We start from the raw sequence: 25,350 nt of genomic DNA on the forward strand, positions 1-25,350 counted from the left end.
AATCTGGCTGTCTGCAGCTGTGATGTTTCAATATACTGACAACGAGTGCCAGAGCGCATTGAAGTGCCGTTTACCTGCCTGCCACAGGTATATCTGCAGCAGCGTATCTACGCATGCTGGTATGCTTTTGAACTACTAGGTTGGCAGGAGCTGGGACAAAGCAGCAGGAATTCACCCCATTGCATGGATTTGAACCTTTTTTACCCTTTTACTTTAAATACTATTAGGGTTTTAGTTGACTCTGGGGATCTGCATCAGTAGATAAAGGAAAAAGAGGCATAGCTTCCTGAAGACAATGCTTAATTGATCTAGACTGAAGTTACAATGTATCCAGTTTGACAGGAATTTGTATAGTCGTACCTTGGAAATTGAGCAGAATCTGTTCCGGAAGTCTGTTCAACTTTCAAAATGTTTGGGAACCAAGGCGTGGCTTCTAGTTGGTTGCAGGAAGCTCCTACAGCCTATCGGAAGCCGCGTTGGATGTTCAGGTTCCAAAGAACATTCACAAGCCGGAACACTCACTTCCGGGTTTGTAGCGTTCAGGAGCCAAAATGTTCCATTCACAAGGTGTTCGGGATCCAAGGTACGACTATAGTTGCAATGATATTGCTAAATGAGGAGCTGTACAGAATGCTGCTCAGCCATTAAATTATTATTAGAAGGCTAGCTAGTACTCAGGTTTTTGGATTTGATTTAAATTTGCCTAGACCAAGCCCCTTCATAATTATTAGAATTAAGAGCATCAGATTTGATAGTGATAATGTTAAAACGTTAAAATCAATAATATGAACTTTATGAGATAAAGTCAATAAGTTTTTTTCTAATCCGGATCATGGAATTGATATCTTTATCCATAATTTTAGGAATTTTTTAGTGTTTTGTTTAAGTTCTACTTTGCTTAGTATCATTAATTACAGAATCCCGATTCCTAACATCAAATGCCACCCCCACTTCCTAGAGATTAAAATTAAATTAAAGGCTGTTGATTAGGTGAAGGTTTTCTGAGATATATATACACTACCTGTCATTGCATTAACTTTCAGTTTCCCATTTTAAAAAAACTTCAGCTTGTTTGCCATCAGTCCTCAAAAAATCCCCAGGTGACTCCAAAATTTATATTGGGCTTGAACCACTGTTTGGCCTCTCGCTTTTATCATGCAGAAGGGGCTCATCCTCACAGCATATTGCTTTTCTCGATTTTCTCAAGGTTTTGGGTTTTGATGCAGCAGGTGGGCACAGGAAGGGAGACAGAAGTTCTATAAAAAAGCTCCCATCTTCCACTCTGCATTTTCACATCTATTTTCAGCTGTTGCGCCCCCCCCCCCCGCCGTTCTGCTGCTACTGCTTCAGTGCTTTTTTAAAGTTGAAAATGTTTTTCAATCCAAGATCCCAGGCAATTGTGTCAATGTCACCGAGGGCAAACGAACCCTTCACTCTAAAGGAGAAAATGCATCCTTGTTACCCAGGCAACTGAGCCATTGCTTCCCTGCACAGCAAGACTTTTTTTCCTGTTTCAGTTGGTTGTAGGAGCAGGATGGGAGTGCACATGGTTTGCATGTCCACATTCTGCACTTACATTCATGATTTAAAATTCATTATACTTTAAAGAGCTCTAGCATTCCATCACTGATGAAAAATGGAATTTACAAATGTCTGACTTGGAGATGGAAAGCCTGTCAACTTTCTGATGTTGTTGAACTAGAACTCACAACTTGTGCAGAGCCACAGCTTGTCCATCTCTGTTATAACTCATATAGTCATATTAATTGGTTGCTAAAAGAGTTAGCAGTTTGCAATGAAATAGAGCTTTTATACTCTGGTTTTGGTCCAGAGTATAATGACTCTCAATTCCATCCTCCACCCCTTTCCCTCAGATTATCTTTAGTTTTGTTTCTTATCTGATTGTAAGTTACAGGCCAGACTTTCAGTAATTTAGCAGAGGCCGAAGACTGTTCTCAGATGTTATATATGAATTTAAAGAATTTTTTTTGGATCCTGCTCTTTAGCCAAAAATATGCTCCCAGGCAGCTTACAAATGAAAATAAGGCAGCCTTGTTCTAACACATACAGTCTAAAAGACACAGCACAAAGGGTTTGGAACGGAGAAGGAAATCAGACAGCATTCTTAGTTATAAGGTTCTTGCAATGTCAACTGGAATAGAATAAACAAAATAAAAAAAATCCTTCCAGTAGCACCTTAGAGACTAACCTTAGAGATGCGGGTGGCACTGTGGTCTAAACCACAGAGCCTAGGGCTTGCCGATCAGAAGGTCGGTGGTTCAAATCCCCGTGACAGGGTGAGCTCCTGTTGCTCGGTCCCTGCTCCTACCAACCAAGCAGTTTGAAAGCACGTCAAGTGCAAGTAGATAAATAGGTACCACTCCGGCGGGAAGGTAAACGGCGTTTCCGTGCGCTGCTCTGGTTTGCCAGAAGCTGCTTAGTCATGCTGGGCACATCACCCGGGAGCTGTACAACGGCTCCCTCGGCCAGTAAAGCGAGATGAGCGCCGCAATCCCAGAGTCGTCCGTGATTGGACCTAACGGTCAGTGGTCCCTTTACCTTTTTAAGGTGCTACTGGAAGGATTTTTTTTATTTTGTTTTTACTACGGCAGACCAACACGGCTACCTACCTGTAACTAGAATAGAATAATTTGAAGAGGAGGAGCCAAAAGTTGCTGGTCTTTCAGTACAGTATTGCTGATGGAGGGGCTTGATACTCTTTCCCTAGACAAATAGAACAGATTATATAATAAGGGTTATGCTTCTTTCTAATAAAGTATGCTAGCTTTGAACTTTTCCTAATGAATTAGAGTTCATTTATACTATTATAGATAATGGGATAATTGATGGTGGCAAATCAGCAGAAGGTATCTCTGAATGCATAGTATTTAGTATTGTGGCACTATAAAAGGCAGCATCTCTCCGGTGCCTTTATCTCTCTCTTGTCTGAATCGCTTTGCATTTATTGCAACTCATATTAGTGCAGAACTGTCAGCTGTGTCTCTCACATCAGTATCAAATGGAATACATAACAGCTTCAAGCCTTCTGGCTTTAACTTCTGTAAGTTTGCATGGTACAAAGTTGCCCTGTCTCCGTGAGAGGTTTTTGTGTCTGAAATCAGAACATTTCATAGGTCATTTGTGATTAAAAGTTAGAAGAGAATCCTCTTCTTTTGTCAATGTACCGTAGGAATATAAATGCAAACCTCCTGGAACAGTTAAGTTATATTTAGTTGAGTACTCTGTTTTTACAGTGGATGCATCCCAGAAGTGAACAATCAAGATATGAATGCAACAGCCTTCTCTCACTTATTCCTCAGCAGCCATAAAAGACATGATACATCTGATCCTGGGGGTTGTCTATGGTTATCATGACTCATAGCCATTGAAAGCCTTATCCTTCATAAATTTGTTCCATCCCCCATTCTAAGCCTGTGTTAGTTACTGGTCATCACCCTATCTTGTGATAATGAATTCCTTAGTTTTAACTGTGTTCTCTGTGGAAAGGTTTTCTTTTTTTCTGTCCTGAATTTCCCCCCATTCAATTTCTTGGAAAGAATCTAGGTTCGAGTATTGTGAGAGAAGAGAGAATTCATTCCTATACATTTTCTCTGCACCATGCATAAATTCATACACCTCTGTCTTCTTGCATCTGCCAGCAGTGCCCTTCTGAATTACGGTAATATAAGAACACTCCTGCTGGATCAGAAGAGTCCTGCATTCTGTTCTCCCACTGGCCAACCTAGCACTGTCAATTGTTTGCCATCCATAACAATGTTACTCGGAGAAGAAAAAAACTTTTTCTTTCACTTTTGCCACATAGAATCCAACTCTATGTTGTAAGGGACCTCAAGGATCATCTAGTCTAACCCCCTGCACATGCATATTTTATACACTGGTCATTCCTCCCCTCCTTGTATTTTCTCCATGTACTATATTAACAAAACCTAAGCGTGGCATTTGCTCATATGGGAGTTGCTCCAGCCCCCTAAATCCTAGCTGATTTCTTGTGCTGATTTTTAATTCCAATTTTCAAGGAGTTCTTTTATTCTTATAGATATTTTCCCCAAGTTTGTTTTTGACATCTTATACAGTAGAAATGATTTTGAATAACCCCCAAGGGTTCTGAAGAGCTCTGACCCTCTTCACTTTCCCTTTCAACTTTCTTCTTACCAGTCACATTAGTTTTTGAAGTGTTTCTTATTTTGAGATTATCTGTGGGGCCTTGTATTGCCATCTGCAGTGATTTTGTGGATGTGTCTACCCATTCTGAGATGCCTATTTTGATTGACTTCTTGCCCTCTTTGAAGCACAAATCAATCCTTCCGCAGTCACAGTTTTTGTGATGAAAGGTAATACATTATTTGCTATTTGGTCAAGTAGAGACAGGAATCAGAATTGTAGAGTTGGAAGGGACACGGTGAAGGTAATTTAGTCCAACCCACTGTAATGCAGGAAACATTTGCCTAATGTGGGACTCAAACCCACAATACTGAGATTAAGAGTCTCATACTGACTGAGCTATCCCTTGGTCAATAGACCCATGTCTGAAACAGTAAAACAGTACAGACCAGGGATAGGGAACCTTAAACCCAGGGGCAAAATGTGATTCTCCAGGTTTTCTAACCATGCCTGCTTCACACCCTCCTTGAGTGCACTTGCATGTTCTTGAACTGTGATGATACTTTTGGCATGCCTGGATGAATAGGTGTTTAAGTACTCATTGAAGCCTCTGACTGAGCATAGCTTACTATTCATTGGTAAGAATTGCATCTGTTGCTCTGCCCATTGCTGGCATGTGATCTCTAGAAGGCTGCCCATGAGGGTAGATAAGTGATTTGACTTTGCATAAGACAGGTTCATGTGTTCATTACCTATATGGCCATTTATGGGTTGATGGGCTGATGTTTCATTCGCATTTTTAGAATATTTATTTTCATGCCCTGTAGTGAAGATGATGTTAAAGATACAGTGTTAAGGTTTAATATTCTGTTAGATTTTGCTACATGATTGATTCTTAAGGACAGATAAAGCTTTCCTATTCCCCTTCTGATGGTGTGGTCAAAGGAAACATGTTTTGTTGCCCATAGACAATTTTTCAGCCTTCCAGTCAATACCTTTGCATGCGTAGTTTGAGTACAATGTGCATCAGGATTCATATCCAGAAAAACTGTCTGAATAGTTTTCCCCTGGCAGAATTTTTCCTATAAGGAGGATTGCAAGCTAATATGAGGGTGCTGTGCCTATTTTTCTAGACTGCCAGTTTTGTGTCAGGAATGCTTTTTGAATGCAATAAAATGCTTGAAGACTTCAGTAAGTGAAAGGGGCTACTTAACTGTTTTCTGCTGTCTCTGATATTTTGGGGAAAGAATATTGAAAAGTGATGTTCTGGTATTCTCTTCTATTTGTTTATACTGTACTGTCATAGTTTTAAACCCTTTATTGCCACTGTATTTGACTGACATGCAATTTGGGTTAATTTTTCTTGTAATATCTGATCTTTTACCAAGACTGTTTCCTTCCAGTTAGTCATCAATAGAAAATCTGAAACAGTTCTGAGGAACTTAAAAGTAATTGAAGCTGCTTCAGTAAACTGTAAACTCAGTTCAATGCACTTTCGTTTGCACTACATAAAGTGTAGTGCATAAAGTACATAAAGTGCATTGCAGTACATAAAGACCAGGAAATCTAGGTTACTGTACTGTAAACAACTTTGAACATGGAATTATGTGTAACAAAACTACTTCAATTGCCTATAATTTGGATTTAGGTAAAAGACTAGTGGCTTTGTTAAATATGATATGAACAATAATTTATTGCTAATAGGTACATAGTGGATTCCAACCAGAATCTGTACCCTGGAGTAATTTTATTTGGCTTTTGGCAGCCCTGCCTAGTTTTATTCAAGGTGTAGTAGAGAAGTTGCCCACTATCTTAATCAAAGAAAATGCATTTCAGAGAGCTGAATTTTTAGAAGCTCACAAAATAAGGACTTGAATTGTGGTGGATGATTTATATCTCATAGTACAGCAGTGGGGAACAGGATCCAGTTGGAGGACCAGATCCTACATTCTCCTTACCCTCACTCCCAGCAGATCACTTTGACAGATGGGCAGATGACAATTAATTTTTTTAACATACCTTGAACTCAAGTCACATTGCAAAAGATGAGTAAAGTTGATCCAAGCAGGGCTTGAAGTCACCAATGATTGGCATTGACGTAAAGCCCTCCTTTTGGGCAGTCCCCCCAAAATGTCAGAGAGCAAGCGTAAATACTTAGGCAACAGCTCTTTCTGATAAGGGTCCCAGGTAGTTGAAGAAGCTTGCCCCTTGATGGTACCAACAATCTCTCCCATAGTAGCGCTAGCAACTATGCCACTCCAGGCTTGTTTTAATAATATGGTGCATCAGTAAATTTTAATTGGCCACGGCAGCAGCTAATTTCATAGCTACTAGTTTTGAAAAATATTAATTGGGTCACTTTAAAATGTCTTATTTTTCTTACCCTTCCTCAAATGGCTGTGGAAAGTGTACATAATTCTCCCTACTCTGTCCTGTCATCATAAGCATGTGAGAGGAACAGGCTCAAGGTCTCACAGTGAGCTTCATCGCTGAGTGGAGTTTTGATCTCTTATCACCACAGCCCATGTCAGTACCTCTTTGCTGTTCCATATTGTGTCTCACAGGAGGACATAATCTTTCATGTTAATGCTACTCAAAATGAGCTTGTAATTTGACTAGACTTATCTCAGCCTTGCCTTGAAATAAGATGCAAACACATGTATTTGAAATCAGTTTTGCACTGCTTTGCATTATCAATATACAATAGTATTTAACAGAATAAACAAAGCCTTAAATGTCTCAGGACCACATAAACCATCAGGGACTCTGCGATTATCATCATCTTACTTCCTCCACGAGAGGTCTGGAGAGTGGCAGCACAAGAGCACGCTTATAAGTTACTTTCTGCTAATGCTACTACACAGTTGATCTTAAAGAAAAAGTGGGTATATGATGGCAGCCTAGGCTTTGGTTTAGGGTTGGCCTTGGGGAAAGGGGGGTTCTTGTGCCTTTAAAATCTATGATCGCCACAGTTAAGACCAGCAGGACTTCTCTTGGGAAGCATGAGGTTGTTGCAGGGTGGGGGATGGTGGAGAAAAACAACAAGGACCGTAGTCTCGATTTTGTATTATGCGATGCCCCCCACAGCGCACACTCAAAGTTCAAAATGTGCTCATTGGTCCAGAATGGTGGCAACTCCTGCTGTACTTGATGGATTTTTTACTAAGGATTTCAATTTAAGGATTTTCTAAAACTGTTCTATAAATTTATGTAAACTTCCTAAGGTTATTTAAAAAGTTGATACTGCTTGCAGTAATTTTGAACACTACACTAAACACTAAAGCTTCATTTCTTTGAAGCAACTGATGTTTGACCATAAGTGACAGAAAGAACTGATCATTAAGAGAATATGAAAATATCAAGAGGGAAAAATTAATGAAACTCATTTATTTTGTCATGGTACATATTGTTTAGTTATGCTTAGTTATACTTCCCCCTTAATTTCTGTTTTATGAATTATATGTTAATAATCTTGCAAAAGTCAATTCTTGTGACACCTCAGTTCTTATAACTATTCAGTTTCGGGAATTACAGTGGTGCCTCGCAAGACGAAATTAATTCGTTCCGTGAGTTTTTTCGTTGTGCGAGTATTTCGTCTTGCGAAGCACCACTGCAGTTAAACACTAACAACGGCGGGGAGGGGCGGGGAGAAGCAGGGCAGCTGCCGCAGCCGGTACCTCGGACTCACCCACGCCTTGTGGACACCACGCAACGCGGCTGCTGGAGGACGGTGGGGCTCAGGAGCGCGACTCCGGCTGCGACGCTGGCTGCTGGCGGCAGCGGCTCTCTGAGAGGAGCGTGCGAGGGCGGTGGGCAGCGGTGCGAGGCAGCCGGAAGGTCGGCCATCAGCCGGAAGGTGGGAGGGAGCTGGAGGAGCGGGGAAGCGAGCGTGCGTGCGTGCAGTGACCGTCACCATGACAGGAGAGGCAGGGCTGTTTCATCTAGCGAAGCAAGCCCTTAGGAAAATCCATCTTGCGAAGCACCTCAGAAAATGAAAAACCCTTTCGTCTAGCGAGTTTTTTGTCTTCCAAGGCATTCGTCTTGCGGGGTACCACTGTACTGTGGACACAGAGTTGAGACTTATGTTGCTGTCACTTTTAATACAGTGATTAGTAGCTTTTTATTCTGAAGGGTTGGTGATGATTCAGAACCAAAAATTCAAACTTATTTGTAGTATTTGTGTTTGTATATCATATTAAACAGTAGTTAATGTTTACTACTCATGTCTCAATGTATGAACTCTCAAAGCAGAATAATGGCCACCCTCATGGTTTCAATATTTCCAGATAAGGTATCTTTTGTTGGTGACACAGGGTCACACAGCTACATTAAGTAAGGCAGTTGTAATCCTTGGAAAAGGTAACCAAGGAAGGGAGTTTGTGTCTCCCCCCACTTCTCTCTGGGTACGTGTCTAGGTGTCCTTGGATAAAAGAGTTTGGTGGAGTTGAGTTGCCTTTATGGAATTTGGTGATGTGATGGCGCAGAGTACTGTAGATTAAAATGAGTGGTTTGCTGTTTTGGGGTTTAAACCCTACTTTTCTTCCCTTGTAACTAGTTTGCCTTGTATGAAATGGATGTTTTGTGACTTGCCATATGCACTGTAGTTGTCATTATATAAACAGGCATACCACCTGGTAGTTATTTTGTGACAGCGCCCACAACACATGCTGAAAATTCAAAAAGTGCCAAGAGTCCCAGAAAAGTTTCAGACCCTGTCTTTATATAATCTGGGATCTGACCTTAATCTTCCATACAGGCATTTTCCCCAGCCTACATATGTCTAGTCACGCCTCTAACACTTTGTTTTAAATGCTAACTGAACATCATATGATGGAACAACCTTACAAAATGCTTTAAATATGAAAACAGATACAGTGGTACCTCGGGTTACAGACGCTTCTGGTTACAGACTCCGCTAACCCAGAAATAGTACCTCGGGTTAAGAACTTTGCTTCAGGATGAGAACAGAAATCGCGCAGCAGCAGCGCGGTGGCAGCAGGAGACCCCATTAGCTAAAGTGGTGCTTCAGGTTAAGAACAGTTTCAGGTTAAGAACAGACCTCCAGAACGAATTAAGTTTTTAAGCCGAGGTACCACTGTATATTTTGTTAGTTCCAGGAGTCATTTGTTCAAGCACCAGTTCTCTGTTTGGTAGAGATCACTGCTTTCAGGATGGATTTGTGTGTATAGCTTGCACACAGGGTTGCTGGGTAAATTACTTAATTTGAATAGTTTGCTTGGAGAAGTAGTTTGCTTCAGAACGTCTTTAATAGTTCTTCTGAGCTTCAGAAATTGATGGTGAAGTTAGGCCGTTCTCCCACATTTTTGTAAGTGTGATGCAGAGAAGGCATTTGCAAACCATTCTCTTAGGTGTTGGGAAATGGAAGAGCTGGCTCATGCAGTAATGAAAACAATGCTATTGGATGCCCTTCTTGGAGTACATAAGCTCAAGTATTTTTTCCCTACATTTTTATTTGGAGCTCCCATACTCTGGATAGTTTTAGGATAATGAGACACCAGATTTCAATTACAGCCCATTTTGCTTTGGGGAGGAGTTCTACTGAGAATGGAATTGTCATTTTCAGTAAGATCTGGCTCAATAGAGTGCCTATGCTTGAAGCACTTCACATTGCCTAAGCATCTATTTAATAATCATACTTGAGTGCATTAAACTTGTCTGTTATATTTTGAGAAGGATACTTTATTCCTCAGATCCTTTGTAACTCTCTTCTTTTTTTCCTCCATAGATGTGGAACATGATCTCTGAAATGGGATTAAAGCAGCGTCACTGACTTCAATATACACTTCATTTTTGTTTTTGACTTAAAGTGCCATGAGAAAATTTGCGTATTGTAAGGTGGTCCTTGCCACCTCACTGGTTTGGGTCCTTCTGGATATGTTTTTGTTACTTTACTTCAGCGAATGCAACAAATGTGATGAGAAAAAAGAGAGAGGTCTACCGCCTGGAGATGGTAAGTATTAATAGTATTTAGTGACCAGAGATTAAGTTTTTCAAATACCGCATAAAATAAGTGAAGTAATGGCCAGGTTAAGACTACAACAGATAGGAGAAATGTGTGCTTGTTTTCTTCTTAAATTATCTGGACCAGAATTAGTGTGGTTCCCCCCCCCCCCCGCCCACTGAACAGTAGACCTTTTATGTGGTATCAGGGACTGTTTGCATTTCTTTCATTTCAAAAGCATTTTAACAGCTGGTTGAGAAACGCATGCACAGATTTTGCTTGGATACACTGAACTAACATTTGATTGCTGGCTCTCAAAAAATGATTTCTTCTGTGGAATAATAGTGGGAGGGAGAGGAGGGCAGAATAATCTATGGTCCCATCCAGCCCTATAATTTTATGTAGGTGGTGCAGAACCTTGGGGCCTGTTCAGCTCTACTTTGGCCCCATATGGCTCTTTCTTCCCCAGTAAACGCCATCATCTCATCTTTCCCCTATGGCACCACCGCCCACCCACTCCATCTTCTGCCCTCCCATGTGTTTCCTACATTTCATCTAAACTGCTTTGCTCTCTTCTAGACACTAAACTTCAGGTGTAAACCCTCACTTACTTATTGTAAAAAAGCAGCTTTCCTGCTTAAGACACTGGCCCACTTCACTGGTATGGTTACTGTCGAACTAGACAGGTGTTGCAGACACTAATGAGATGACTGGAAATTAATAGGTTGGTAAGAAAAACCTGAAACATGACAAAGGTGTGTCACACAGCAGTGTCATTGCACAATGGCTTGGTGCAAATTGAGATGACTGGAGATTAATAGCTTTGAGAGTAATCTGAACACAGAATCAGACCCCTCAGGCCAGTAGACAATTCCTTCTTAACGGGATGGGTTTTTGGAAGACACCTGTGTGGGAATTTGTTTTAGGTCTGTAAATTAGTGCACGCTGATCAACGCAGCTGGATTATCACCTTGTTGTGGTGAGTGGGCTTAACGTTCCTATGACCCTTGTGAGCGAAGCCGTCAGGAGTCTCTACTCCCAGCAGGGTCACCCAAGGTGGTAAGGTGAAAGGGGAGGAGCAAGACAAAGAACGATCCAAGAAGTCCTCAGCGGCAGAACAGGCGGAAGATAACAAGCAGTATGTTACAACGGCTGTGAAGATAGATGAAGGCTGCAGCAGATAAGAATCTACCGGTCGTCGTGATTCTCATGCCATCGGAATAGAGCCTTACTACGAAGGCTGTGTGTTGGTCACCGTGCACTGATTTACAAACATAAAACAAACTCACGTGTAGGCGTCTTCAAAAAACCCAACCTAACCCCAAAAAATTCCCATTGTGATTGGCAAATGGTAACGGGGGCAGGACTGTGAAATCTGGAAGCCCCTAATCATGAACCAGCCCATGGGCGGTGGATACAGATTCAGTCGCTCTGACTCAAGTTGAGTAGCTCAGCAGCTGTATTCATGACTGAACAGTCCTACTTAGGATCCATTCTGCTCACCCGAAAAGGGGGAGGGACTAGAAAAGGTGCCCTAAAAAAGATTGCCTCCCATTTCCCCCTGACTGGATTACCATGCCCAGTGGGGTTACAACCCAGCAGTCGTAAAAGACAGTTGAAATTTGATCATGGAATATACGGACTTTGTTGGATAACAGATAATGAGTGTCTTGAATGCAGTACTGCCATCATATTGCCATCCTTGCAAGAGAGTTGCGACGTTTTAACATGGATATTGCAGTGCTTCAAGAAACTTGAAGAGCAGGAGAGGGACAAAGAAGAAAAAGGAGGCTACACATTCTTTTGGAAAGGTCTACCTGAACAAGAACGTGAAATACATGGAATAGGCTTTGCTATCAAAAACGATCTTGTGAAGCTCTTGTCAGAAGTCCCTACCGGCATTAATGAGCGACTTTCAACCCTTCGAATAAAACTGGCCACATGCACCAACACTGGATGCCAATGAAGACATTAAAGAAAGCAATTATTCTCAGCTGGATACCATCCTATCAGAGATGCCTTTAGGAGGATAAAATTATCTTGGGTGATTTTAATGCAAGAGTTGGGCGAGATTTCGATCTGTGGCCTGGGACTATTTGGAAAGCAGGAATTGGCAACAGTAACCAGAACGGAATTTTACTTTTACTTTTGACTATATGTGCTATATTGTTCTTTAGACAAAAAAATAAATTTAAAACATCATGGCGGCATCCTTGGTCAAACCACTGGCACCTCTTTAGACTATGTAATTGTCTGAGCTGAAGATTGCTGTGATGTGTTCCTTACCAGAGCTATGACGAGTGCTGACGATTGCTAGACAGAGCACTGATTAATACGTACCACAATGGCTAAGCCCCAAGGAAGGAAACCAAGGTGCAAAATGAACACTCAAACCGTTCAACATCTATTAAGTGGGATTGCTTCCAAACGTCTCTCAAGGTCCATCTGTTTTCAGAATTCCCTGATAACATTGAGGAACACTGAACCAAGCTAAAAACATCCATTATTGCAGCCTGCAAACAAACTATTGGATACCAAACTAAGAAACACCAAGACTGATTTGATGAGAATGAGAGTGAGATTGAACACATTATTGACAAGAAAAGGAAGCCCTTTCAGATCTGGCAAAGAGATAGAAACTGCTGAGAAAAAAACCTGCTGAGAAAAAAACCTGCTGAGAAACTGCTTCTATCTCTGGCAAAGAGATAGAAACACTGAGAAAAAAACCTATGCCAATGCTAAGGCTGAGGTTCAAGGAAGAACCAGAGAACTAAAGAACACCTGGTGGATTTAAAAAAGCTAAAGAGATCCAGCACTTAGCCGACACTCAGGATGCAGAGCTTCTTTAAAGCCACAAAGACCATCTATGGGCCAATAAATCATGGCATATGCCTTCTACACTCAACAGATGGTACCACACTTCTAAATGATATAGAAGCTATTGCACTCCGCTGGAAAGAACATTACCACCATCTTCTTAACTGCAACTCCCCAATAGCTGCTGAGGTCCCCATACAAATTCTGCAAAAACAAATTAGAGATGAGCTTGCAGTATCTCCAAATCTGGGAGAGTTGTGCACAGCTATTAACCAAATGAAAAACAACAAAACCAGCAGACCTGATGGGATACCTGCTTCAAAGTGGGCAGAATTGAACTTGCACAACAGCTTCACAAGCTCATCAAAAAAATCTGGGAGAGAGAGGAGATCTTGGCAGACGTTATGGATGCCAAAATTCTCAATCTTTTTAAAAAAGGTGATAGAATGGATTCCAGAAACTATTAAGGAATCTCTTTATTAGCTGTGGCCGGCAAAATTCTTGCAAGTCTCTTAGCAAACTATATCTGAGGCTGCCTGTCCTGAATCCAAAAATGGTTTTCGGCCTTCTAGGGGGACAGTCAGTGGACATGATTTTCATCGCTCAACTTCAAGAAAAATGCAGAGAGCAAAACCAACCTCTGAATGTGTTGTTTATTGACCTGGCTAAGGCCTTTGACACTGTAAACCGTAATGCCCTGTAGACTGTCCTGAAAATCGGCTGCCCAGATAAATTTGTGAACATCCTTCGGCTCCTCCAGGATAATACAATGGCAACAATCGCAGATAACAGTGGCTCTCAAAGTGAACCATTCACAGTGGGATCAGGTGTTAAACAGGGTTGTGTTATTGCCCCAACGCTATTCATTATTTTCATTGCTATGATCTTACACTTTTTCGAAGGGAAACTCCCCACCGGAGTAGAAATCATATATTGAACAGATGGAAAGCTCTTTAATCTGAGTAGGCTGAAAACAAAGAGTAAGGTTACTGTAACTTCCGTCATACAGTTGTACCTTGGTTTTTGAACAGCCTAGTTCTCGAATGTTTTGGCTCCTGAACACCACCAACCCGGAAGTGACTGTTTTGGTTTGTGAGCTATTTTTGGAAGCCGAACTCTGACGGGGCTTCCACAGCTTCCTGAGCTTCCTGCAGCCAATCAGAAGCTGTGCTTTGGTTTCCATGCTTTGGTTCGACTTGCAAGGTACGACTGTACAACTTCAGTATGCTGATGACAATGTAGTGCGTGCACACTCAGAGGATGACCTCCAAACTATCCTAAATATCTTCGCAGAAGCTTACGAAAAGCTTGGCCTATCGTTCAGCATCCCAAAAACCAAAGTGCTGCCCCAATAAACACAAAACAACCCCTCTGCAGTGCCACAAATCCAACTCAGTCGTGCAGTGTTGGAAAGTGTGGATCACTTCTCCTACCTGGACAGTTATTATGCTGAAATCCAGCATCACCTGAGCTCTGTGAGTGCAGCTTTCTCCCAATTGAAGTGCAGACGGGGACATTTAAAGGGAAACCAATATGCTTGTTTACAAAGCTATTCTACTACCAACCTTACTGTATGCTTGTGAAATATGGACCACTTATAAATGCCATCTCCAACTCCTTGAAAGATTCCATCAAAGGTGTCCCTGAAAATTTTTACATATCACTTGGGAAAACAGGTGAACAAATGCCAGTGTACCAGAAGAAGCAAAGATCACCAGTGTCAAAGCAATGATTCTTCAACATCAACTTCATTGGACTGGTCATGTTGTTTGGATGCCTGATTATCGTCTTCCAAAGCAACTATTCTGAACTTAAAAATGGAAAGCGTAATGCTGGTGGTCAACAAAAGAGGTTTAAAGGCTCTCTCAAGGCACATCTTAAAAAATGTAGTATAAACACTGACAGTTGGGAAACACAGGCCTGCAAGCTGGATGGAGAACAGCCTTTACCAAACGTGTTGTAGACTTTGAAGACGCTCAAACTCAGGACGAAAGGGAGAAACGTGCTATGAGGAAGGCACATTTGGCAAACCCTCACCATGATCAACTCCTGCCTGGAAACCTATGTCCCCACTGTGGAAGGACGTGTGGATCCAGAGTTGGCCTCCACAGTCACCTATGGACACACATCGTTAAAAGCGTTTTCATGGAAGACAATCTTACTTGGCTACGAGTGATTGCCAAAGAAGAAGAGCTTCTTAACATTTATATATCGGCAGGCAAACTACTTGAGTATCTATTATGTTTTCATTTTGTTAATTTGATTTGGTTCATCTTTTCATCTTCAGTCATACACGTGTCATAATCAGTATGTTATTTTACAACAATTGTTACAGAATAGCCTGTATGCAAAATCAGAGAGAGAGAATGAATGAGAATGAATAAACTTTATTTGCATAGCCAACAGGCCATAGCACCGAAGGACAAACACAAACAGAAATACATTACAAATATAGTTAAAATCTTGTGACCTATTAAAACCCTAGGTAAATTAATAATCTCAGTACTTAAAACTTAGCAGAAGTAATAAAATAATAGTACTAAAACATGATAATAATCATAAAAACCCAGGCGAGGAATCCGGGTGACCACACTGATATCATTCAGATACCAGCTCTCAATCTCATTGCTCTCTCGATAAATTTGGCAACCTTCTCCGTTGTCGAGCTGTTCTGATCGGCTAGAAGTGAGCACAATTTGGCTTCGCAAGAGCGGCCGGGGATGGCAGATAGGAGCGGCGTGATGGTCTCGTCCCTAAGATCTTTATATAGGGAGCAAGACAAGAGAACGTGTGACGCCGTCTCTACATAGCCAGCTCCACAGGGGCAGAGCCGGTTCTCAAATGGAATTTTTTGATATCTGCCTTCAAGAACAGCTGACGGTAACATATTTAGTCTGGCCAGTGTAAAGGCCCGCCTAAGTTTTGGGATGGTTAAGGTGGACAAATAAGGTGCCCGAAAATCAAAATGGGAGGGGGGCAGATAGGCGTACCAAGCACTAAATTTCTTAATATAGGCCAGATTATTCTGCTGCTCAATATCCTTCAAGCGCTGTTCGATAATGGTTTTTGCCTTGGGGAGACCCACTTCCAGGAGATGCTGTGCTTGTAGGCCACATGTAAGTAGTTTTTGATGCACTACTTTGGACCACCGACTTCTATGAGCGTCTCGTGCTACTAGAGGTAATAGTCCGGATGGGTTTAAATTTAAACGAAGCCAATAGTTGAATGTTCTTATCCAGGTCCGGGTCTCGACGGAGAGGAGGCCGGTCTCCAGCCGTAGGGCCGCATTTGGTACGCATGATGGAACGGCTAGAATCTGTCTTAGGAATTTAGACTGGACTGTTTCGAGTGTGCGGCAATGATTTCCCGTCCAGATTTGAGCCCCGTAGAGTAGTTGTGCCAAGGGTTTTGCTTGAAAGACCTCCAAAGCTGCTGGGATATGTCTGCCCCCCTTCGTAAAGTAAAAGCGAGACAGTATTTTGACGCTTTGAGATGCTTTTTCCCTAGCATATTTATGGTGGGCCTCCCAGGCCCCTGTTGACTGGAAAACTACTCCGAGGTATTTGAAAATTTTGACCTGTTCTATTGGCTGATTGTCCATCTCCCATCTGTGATGTCTGTGTCTCCTAGCGAAGACCATGACTTTAGTTTTTTGGTGATTGACCACCAATTGATCTCTCCTGCAGTAAGCTGAGAATTCTCTTAGTAGCCTTTTGAGGCCTACTTTAGTTCGTGATAAGAGAACCGCGTCATCCGCATAGAGGAGCACTGAAATTGATTTTTTTTTTTGATTTTTTTTGAAAATCAGAGTGAGTTATATGAGCCTGCTCTAGAGAATTGATGCTTTTATTTTCTATCTCATACAATTTTAAACCCTATTTTCTATTCTCTTCTAAAATGTCTTTCCATTTAGTGGATTTTTTCTTAATGGGGTTACTGTAACTGTTATACCAGTGTACATACAGATGTTAAGTTCCTTTTAAATTCTTTTTTTAATACAAACTTTTTTTTTAGTTCCAGAACTTGTACAGAAACCTCATGAAGGCCCTGGAGAAATGGGGAAACCTGTTGTCATTCCTAAAGAGGACCAAGAAAAAATGAAGGAAATGTTTAAAATTAACCAGTTTAATTTAATGGCAAGTGAAAGGATTGCACTCAATAGATCTTTACCTGATGTCAGATTGGAAGGGTAAGTGCATTTACAGTGCTATAAAGGTATATTTAGTTTAAAATGGACTCTTTTTGAATTATATAAACATTAGTGTTGGAAAGAGCAGCATTGAAAAAGAGCCTCATAATTTATTTATACTTTCTGTATTCTTCAGTGTGAATGACACTTTAGCACCAAATCAGTATATGAAGTATCTTAACACTGGAATATTTTCCAAATATGAAATTTTTGAGGGAAAATAAACACTTTTCCTTCTCTCAGTCAGACAGGAGGAGGACTAGAAGAATTTAGATTAGCTTCCCACAAACCTGACTTGTTTTTGCAGGCAGACCAGAGATCGTGTTTGAAAACAAACAGGTTAGTTTCTAAAAAGTTAGATTAAAGTTTATGAAGCTGGTTTGTGAAGCTGATGAGAGTTTGAACTTTAAACTATCTCAGATTTGCATGTAACAACATAGTACAGTGGTGCCTCGCAAGACGAAATTAATTTGTTCTGCGAGTTTTTTCGTTCTACGAGTTTTTTCGTCTTGCGAAGCACCAATGTGTATTGACGGTTTCCCATAGGAATGCATTGGCGGTTAAAAAAAAAAGGCGCAAGACTTTTCGTCTTGCGAAGCAAGCCCATAGGGAAATCCGTCTTGTGAAGCAACTCAGAAAACGAAAAACTCTTTCGTCTTGCGAGTTTTTCATCTTCCGAGGCATTCGTCTTGCGTGGTACCACTGTATGTTTTTTGGTAAGTGAAACTAAACTTCACACAAGTCATAGTCCTGGATATGTGAATGGAATAGGAGAAAGAGAAGAGCCTGAAGTGCACTTTGTACTTTCCTGCTTATGCCACTAGAGCATGGTTTAATAATAATAATAACAGCAACAACAATACCCCAACCACTGTGGGTAACATACAGCACATATAAAAACATAATAAAACATCAAATGTTAATAAATTCCTGATACAGGGCTGCCTTCAGATATCTTCTAAAAGATGTGTAATTCTTTATCTCATTGACATCTGATGGGAGCACGTTCCACAGATAGGGCACCACTGCCTAGAAGGCCCTCTGTCTGGTTCCCTGTAACTTCTCGCATTGAGGGAACCACCAGAAGGCCCTCAAGGCTGTACCTAAGTGTCTGGGCCAAAGTGATTTAGGGCTTTAAAGGTCAGCACCAACACTTTGAATAGTGCGTGAAAACATACTGGGAGCCAGTATAGAACTTTTATGACTGGCGTTACATGGTCCAATCAGCCACTCCCAGTCACCTGTCTGGCAGCAGCATTCTGGATTAGTTGTAGTTTCTGAATCACCTTTAAAGGTAGAGCACATTACATTAGTCCAAGTGGGAGATAACTAGAGCATATACCGTATTTTTCGCCCTATATGACGCACTTTTCCCCCTCCAAAAATGAAGGGGAAATGTGTGTGCGCTCTCCAGGCTTCAGGAAGCTATCCGCAAGCCTTGCAAGCCTGGCGGGAGGTCCCGCGGGCTCGCAAGGCTTGCGGGCAGCAGCCTGGCACAAGCTAAAGACTTCCTAAAAATCACTGCACCCTGCCTCTCTGCCCACATGACCTGGGTTGCAGAACAGGCTTGTCTGCCATGTCCAGCCAAGTGTCTGTTACACATGCCAGGTCAGTTCCTCCATCCACGATCAATTAATGGATGGCAGTGGTCTTGTGAATCATTGACATGGCATTGCACAGCAGCAGCTTAAGGTCATGGGGGTCACCCTTGTTGATACCAGCATTCTTCTGGTCAGGACGAGACCCAGAGGCAGGGATGGTCTTCAAACAATGAGTAAACCTGCCGCCCCGGTAGTTACATGGTCTGGTCCTAGTGTAACTCCTTCTCCTACCTGTGATCGCTGAGATCGGGTGTCTGAATGCTTTCCCTCTAGTAGAACCTGCCCCAGCCATTCTGTTGACTGGGGCCCACTCCTTGGCAGCCCTGTCCTTTCCCCCTTAAAACAAAATAAGGTATATACCTAACTAATGTAAAAAGGTAAACTGAAAAAAAAAAGCAAGTTACACCAGTTAATTCCCAGGTTAGAACACTTTAAAACAACCCCCCACAAGTTGAAACTCTGTCCCCATTAAATAGTAAGTTTCCCACAGGGGCTGGCATAATTTAGGGTTATGATTCTTCTCTACATATATACACATTTTCAAGACAAATGTATCTCCTTTCTCTAGAATGTATGTATCTCCTTCATCTAAAATAATAGAAATTCATCTACTTACTCTGACATCTGAAATAAAGAGTTGACATCCAGAAATCAACCATTATTTTCAGTGTCATACTAATTCTTTACTATATAGGAATGAGTTACTGAAAGCTAACCGCAAGCATGCTAGCATACCACTTAAGTTCAAATATTCATTTCCTCTATCTCCCAGGTGCTATTCAGATAATGCTTTCTAATTTTCCTGCAGAATTGAGACTTACTCACTTCTTGATTTAAATCTTATTTAGTGGAATAAGGTTCCAGTAACTTACTTTTTAAAAACATCTTACCCATAAGCATGTCCTACAGCTCTTCCTGTATTGAAGAATCATAGGTGGAAGGAACTACAGGTGATCAAATTGCAATTTTTGTTTCTGTTTCTCATTTTCCCAAACTTCAGTTTATTTCTATATCAGTTTGCAAACTTTTAACAAACATTTCTATTGAAAACCTGTACACCTTTTTGTGTGCATTTTCCCCAATACACATTTTTGCAAGCAGTTTTCGCAATTTTATACATTGTTTTCCCTAATCTCTGTATTTTTGTGCATTTTCCTCTGTGTCTTTTGTACACATTTTTACATTACACTTTTTGCATTGCAAAATTGAAAAGTACAGATTCCAAAGTATGTTTCATTTTGTGGATTGTTTTGAGAAGTGCAAATTTGGTTGGTTTGCATTAAAATGCGAACTGAATGAATTTCCACATCAACTCTATTGTGTGGCACAGCCCAACCCTGTTGGGAGCTTCTATGAACTTTTATGCCAAGAGTGTTTTAACTAGATGTATCATGAAATTAGGTGGAGTCAAGCCTGAGCAGAATCCCAGATTGTTTTGCTTATAATTCTAGAAGTCTAGAAAAGGTATCTTGTGATGTGTTCCTGCCTTGTCCATGAATGTTGCAAGTACCACAGTTTGTGTTTGAAGGACTATTTGCAGTAGGAAAGAGAACTCACATGTGCTGAGACTTCATCAGTTGTGTCTACTCCTGAGAACTATATTGATAGCCTATGAAGTATTGGTCCTGCTGCTAGTTAATATGTGGTATTGAATCACACTGCCACGATCTCTGCCATGCTGGTGATGCAACAAATATTTTCAGCTATTTAGCCATGCAGGTTAAGGATGGCTAAACAAAAACTGTTTTCCTACATAAATACAATTTATAAAATATGTGTATTTGTGACTTCATCGTCTCTGGAGGGAATGATCTTGATCTGTTGCCAGTGTTGCTAAGAGTCAGTGTGCCTCAGCAATACCCTGCAACCAGGGAAGAGGCGAGAACAAGCAGGAACTGTCCAGCCCTCCCTTCTCATTAGAACAGATGGTAGACAGTCCTTGCTTCCTTTTTCAGGAATCCAACACATGGAACTTGCTTACATATGTTGAGTGTAATTGATGATGGAAAATTTTAGACCTTAGAAACTAGACGAGTAGAATTACATGCTGTTGGCTTAATAGCATATGCATATTTTATAGTAACTTGAAAATTGCAATCAAGTACATGGGTTCCCAAATTGTGGTCCTTGGACCACCTGTGGTCCACAAACTGCATTTGGGATGTTTGAAATATCAAGCAATATATATAGCATAGCATACTACAATTGCTGCAGCAGGCAGAGAAATAATAAAGTGGTCTGCTAAGTCCATGAACAATTTTTAAATCTGTGGGGGAAAGTTTGGGAACCACTGATCTAGAACTCCACAAATAATAATTATGCACTTGCCGAAGCTCTGGTCATAATAAATCTTATATTAAAAACTTTGATACTGCATGAAAGTTAATGTTAGTAAAATGATATCTAGTGTGTTTGTTCCTGAGTTTGTTTTAGTAGTAGCAGAGAACGTATCACGTTGCGTATTCAGAAGAGTTCTAGATCTTTAATTATTTTCCACAATAGCTGTAGTACCTCAACCATTTCTTTCAGTAAATAAGTTTTCAAGGTTTTGTTTTTAGGTACCAATTAATTTCATAGCTAAATTATTTTTATACTTTCCATGATGCTTTTAACAAAAAGGTAAGGGATTATATCCAGTGCTGTGCCAGTGGGTTGTGTTGATGCAATGTGACTTTGGGGGCACAGAGAAGGAGAGGAAATCAAAATTTGCTCCAGAGCATCCTCCAATCCTGAAACTGATTCTGAGGGTGTTTGGGAAGCTTGAGAGGAAGAGAAAGTTCCATTGGGCACATGGAAGTCCCTTGTGTTAGCAGAGCTGCAGTGTTGGATACAATGCAAGGTAATCACTTCAGCTTAGTCCTCAAGAACATGGAGTTCCTCTGTTTTCTGTACTGTGGAGAACAAAACAGTTGTATAAAAGTGATGTCTCTGCAAGTTGTTTGCATGGGGGGAAACCCTGTAGTAAAACTGTAGCATCCTCATCCGTTTAGGAAAAAGACAAGCAAAGCATTTTTAATATCTACTAAACAATAAGCACTAGAAAAAGAAAAGGAAGACAGTGGTAGACCATATAGCTAATTTGTAGTGATCTACCTTTGCAAGATGCCAAAAGCTTGTACCTCATTCCTGCGTATAATCAACAAATCCAGTCTTCAGCTGTTTGCAGTGGGAGTTTCTTTATCAAGTTGTAAGATCAAATCAGATGGAATGGAGATTTTACTGCCTGGATTGAGCTAATATATGCTGACCCAAATGCTTGCATCTTCATGAATGGAACAGGTTTTGACCAAATGAATACAGGAACCCAAAAGGGATGCACTTTGTCATGATTAGTTTTTGCATTGTCTGTAGACTCATTAGCGGAAGCTTTTAGACTAGATAGAACAATTAAGAGAGTAACAATAGGGAGAGAAGAATCAACATTAATCTTTATGCAAATAATGTAGCAGTGATTGATTGCAAGAGATCCAGAAAAAAATCATTTGAGATTGTACTTATGTTAATTAATGAATTTAGCATGGCATATGGATATAAGACTAATTCAACAAAATCTGAACACTGAATTTGTGAGGGCTTGAATATGAATAAACAGGTTAGAATAGCACCCTAAGTTTCCATAGAGAAACTTACTAATTAAATATCTGGGAATATATTAAAAATGCAAAATTTAGGAGATGTAGTAAGTATGCTTGCCCTTTCCAGCCACAGCAGTGTTGGGGGCCATTGCCACCCTCCCAACACAATCCAGTGACAGGGTGCCTTTTGGCAGCAGTTGCTGGCCTTTGGAGGCTTGCAGCCTACCTTGACAGCCTTGGCTGTGGATACAAGGCTGCCCGCAAATTGGCCTATTGCAGGCAGGCTAGGGGGCTGTCCGAGACCAAGGGACAGGCCCAGCTGAGCCTGCAGGCTTTGCTTGGATCTGTTCCTAGAGTATATAAGAAGGGTTGCCCCTGCCCCTTGTCCACTTGTTGCCAGATCTCCCACCCCTCCTCTCCTTGTGTTCTGCTCTGTGCTTGACCTTGCTATGGACATCATCGGTCATTGTATTTGAGGCCGGGCAAGAATTTCCCATCCAGCAAATTGGCTATCTCCTAGTGGTTTTGCCTCCCTCGTAACAATCTTTACAACTTTGGCGGTTTAGACATTGGGTAAGTCTTGGTCAGAGGGGAGGTTGTAACCTTTGCATGCCCCTCTGAAGGAAAGGGATATCCTGTTAAAGGAAGCTGAATGGAGCTGCTTTGGTCCAGATTCCCAGGTGGGGGCTAGTGCCATAGCACTCCAGTCCCGTGGGGGGGGGGGCGTGTTTCCTATTTGATATAAGTCATAGGTCCTGCCCCCCCTTCTGGATTGCTTTACTTCCTCGGTGTGCAAAGTATATTCATGACAGATTAGTTGTGGAGATAAGAAAGAAATAGTCCATTGGACCCAAATGGAAATTTCATGGATGGGCAAAATAGTGGCTATTAAAATGTTGGTGCTTCCAGAGATGCTTTCGTTTAAATTTTCCATTAGGAATAAATTATAAAATAATTACTAGCTGGCAGTATTATGTTTGGATTAAGAAAAAGCTCAAAAGTTGTTGCAAAAATGATCAAATTTTAAGAATGGTAGACTAGCCTTCCCTTCTTTAAGTAAATAATATGTTGCACTTGTGCTTACAAATTTACCGCAGTGGGGCCACCCAGACAGATCTATCATATTAGAACAATTCATTGTTTCAGCAGAATTTTAAAAAAAGACTGACACTACACAAAATTTGATAAGGGTATTAAATTAAATCCATGCACCAAATCTTTATGAGATCTTTGAAGTATATATAAACATATATCAAGTCCAGAACTATCACTTCTCACAGAACTTTAACATAATGAAGAAATATAGGAAGAGATTTTTTTTGGGGGGGGGGTATAATATTAATTTATGAAAGATTCATGGACATTTTGAATATAGAAAGTTATTTAAAGAGGGTACTGTTAAAACTTGCAATCAGATTGTTAATGATATGCAACAAAATTATCCTCTCTTTTATCAATACTTGCAGTTTAGAAATATAGCCAATACCTTATTGGTAAGACATGGGCAGTTTAGAGAAAGGATAAAGGTAAAAAAAGGTAAAGGTACCCCTGCCCGTACGGGCCAGTCGTGTCCGACTCTAGGGTTGTGCGCTCATCTCACTTAAGAGGCCGGGAGCCAGCGCTGTCCGAAGACACTTCCGGGTCACGTGGCCAGCGTGACGAAGCTGCTCTGGCGAGCCAGCACCAGCGCAGCACACGGAAACGCCGTTTACCTTCCCGCTATAAAGCGGTCCCTATTTATCTACTTGCACTTAGGGGTGCTTTCGAACTGCTAGGTGGGCAGGAGCTGGGACCGAAAGACGGGAGCTCACCCCGCCGTGGGGATTTGAACCGCTAACCATACGATCGGCAAGTCCTAGGCACTGAGGTTTTACTCACAGCGCCACCCGCGCCCCGCTAGAGAAAGGATAGAATTTGTAAATTTGATGAGAGGAAACTCATAAAATTTACTAAGCAAATTATACAAAATCATTAAGATTATTTATATAACAATACAGGCAATCCCCAATTTGCCTGGGTGTTGCGTTCCTGGCACTCCCCGTGCATCGGGAGAGCATGCATAAGCCCATTTTGTTCTGTCCTTGTCTGGGTCCAAAATGATCTATGTGTTGGCTGCCGTGCGTCAATTGAACAGACGCTAAATGGTCTCTACCTGTACTTCTCAAAGTAAATGGTAGGGAGACGTGGGACATGAGATGTTACTGGGTCAGTGGAATTAGATTTGGCAAAATGTCCCTTATACAATCAGCTCAAGACCTAAAGCAAGTTTTTATACATTCGTCTTTTGTTTATTTAATACCATTATGACTCAGTCATATCTATGATACAAGTAATTTATATTGGAGATGTAAGGCAGCTGATGCTAGAATGTCAAGTACTGTATTTTTCCGTATACAGTGGTGCCCCGCAAGATGAATGCCTCGCAAGACGGAAAACCCGCTAGACGAAAGGGTTTTCCGTTTTGGAGGTGCTTCGCAAAACAAATTTCCTATGGGCTTGCTTCGCAAGACGAAAATGTCTTGCGAGTTCCTGTGGGGGTTTTTTCCTCCCCCCCCTTTTCCCAAGCCGCTAAGCCGCTTAACAGCTGATCCGCTAAGCCGCTTATCAGCTGATTCCCTAAGCCGCTAATAGCGCTAATCCGCTAAGCCGCTAATGGGCTTGCTTCGCAAGACGAAACAAACCACAAGACGAAGAGACTCGCGGAACGGATTCTTTTCGTCTTGCGAGGCACCACTGTATAAGATGCCCCCATGTATAAGACGACCCCTATTTTTTAAAAAACTCAAAATTAAGGAATTAAGTTGTTTAGCTTTTTTGGGGGGTGGGGGAGGTCACTTCCGCCAATCGCTCACTCACCTGCCTGCCACTGCTGATTGCTTGCCACAGCCACTGCCGATCACACATCTTGTCACAGCCGCCAATTGTCTGCCTCTCACTGCCACCAACAGCCCACCCACCCACTTGCCACAGCTGCCAATTGCCTTCCCACCTCGCCACAGCTGCCAGTCACCTGTCCAGTTACCATAGCCACAGCTAATCGCAGCAGGCCTTGTTGCAGCCACTAATCACCCGCCCAGTTGCTGC

General features: G+C 41.4%; 1 protein-coding gene and 2 long non-coding RNA genes across 7 annotated transcripts in view; 2 read left to right on the forward strand and 1 right to left on the reverse strand.

The window, feature by feature from the left end:
• GALNT1 (polypeptide N-acetylgalactosaminyltransferase 1) overlaps window positions 1–25,350 on the forward strand; it is a 538,911-nt gene that overhangs the window by 488,390 nt on the left and 25,171 nt on the right. Inside the window, exons 2-3 of one of the 2 annotated variants that reach the window (XM_083407764.1) lie at window positions 9,869–10,093; window positions 16,916–17,090. The exons of the other annotated variant lie outside the window; for it this stretch is intronic. Of the exons in view, the coding sequence (XP_083263890.1) occupies window positions 9,955–10,093; window positions 16,916–17,090 (314 nt within the window). The 5' untranslated portion in view covers window positions 9,869–9,954. The remainder of the gene's footprint in view (window positions 1–9,868; window positions 10,094–16,915; window positions 17,091–25,350) is intronic. 2 annotated transcript variants of the gene reach the window in all.
• Window positions 1–25,350, forward strand: part of LOC310661727 — a 210,944-nt gene that overhangs the window by 158,632 nt on the left and 26,962 nt on the right. The gene's annotated exons all lie outside the window — the stretch shown is intronic.
• The window catches only part of LOC310661665, a 103,914-nt gene that overhangs the window by 6,432 nt on the left and 72,132 nt on the right, over window positions 1–25,350 (reverse strand). For all 4 annotated transcript variants that reach the window (XR_014504017.1, XR_014504018.1, XR_014504019.1 and 1 more), the window contains 2 exons: window positions 2,631–2,724; window positions 37–1,435 (listed from right to left, as the gene is read on the reverse strand). This is a non-coding gene — a long non-coding RNA (uncharacterized lncRNA). The remainder of the gene's footprint in view (window positions 1–36; window positions 1,436–2,630; window positions 2,725–25,350) is intronic.

Source organism: Podarcis tiliguerta (assembly GCF_965153285.1).
Source record: "Podarcis tiliguerta genome assembly, chromosome: 13".
Lineage (NCBI taxonomy): Eukaryota > Metazoa > Chordata > Lepidosauria > Squamata > Lacertidae > Podarcis > Podarcis tiliguerta.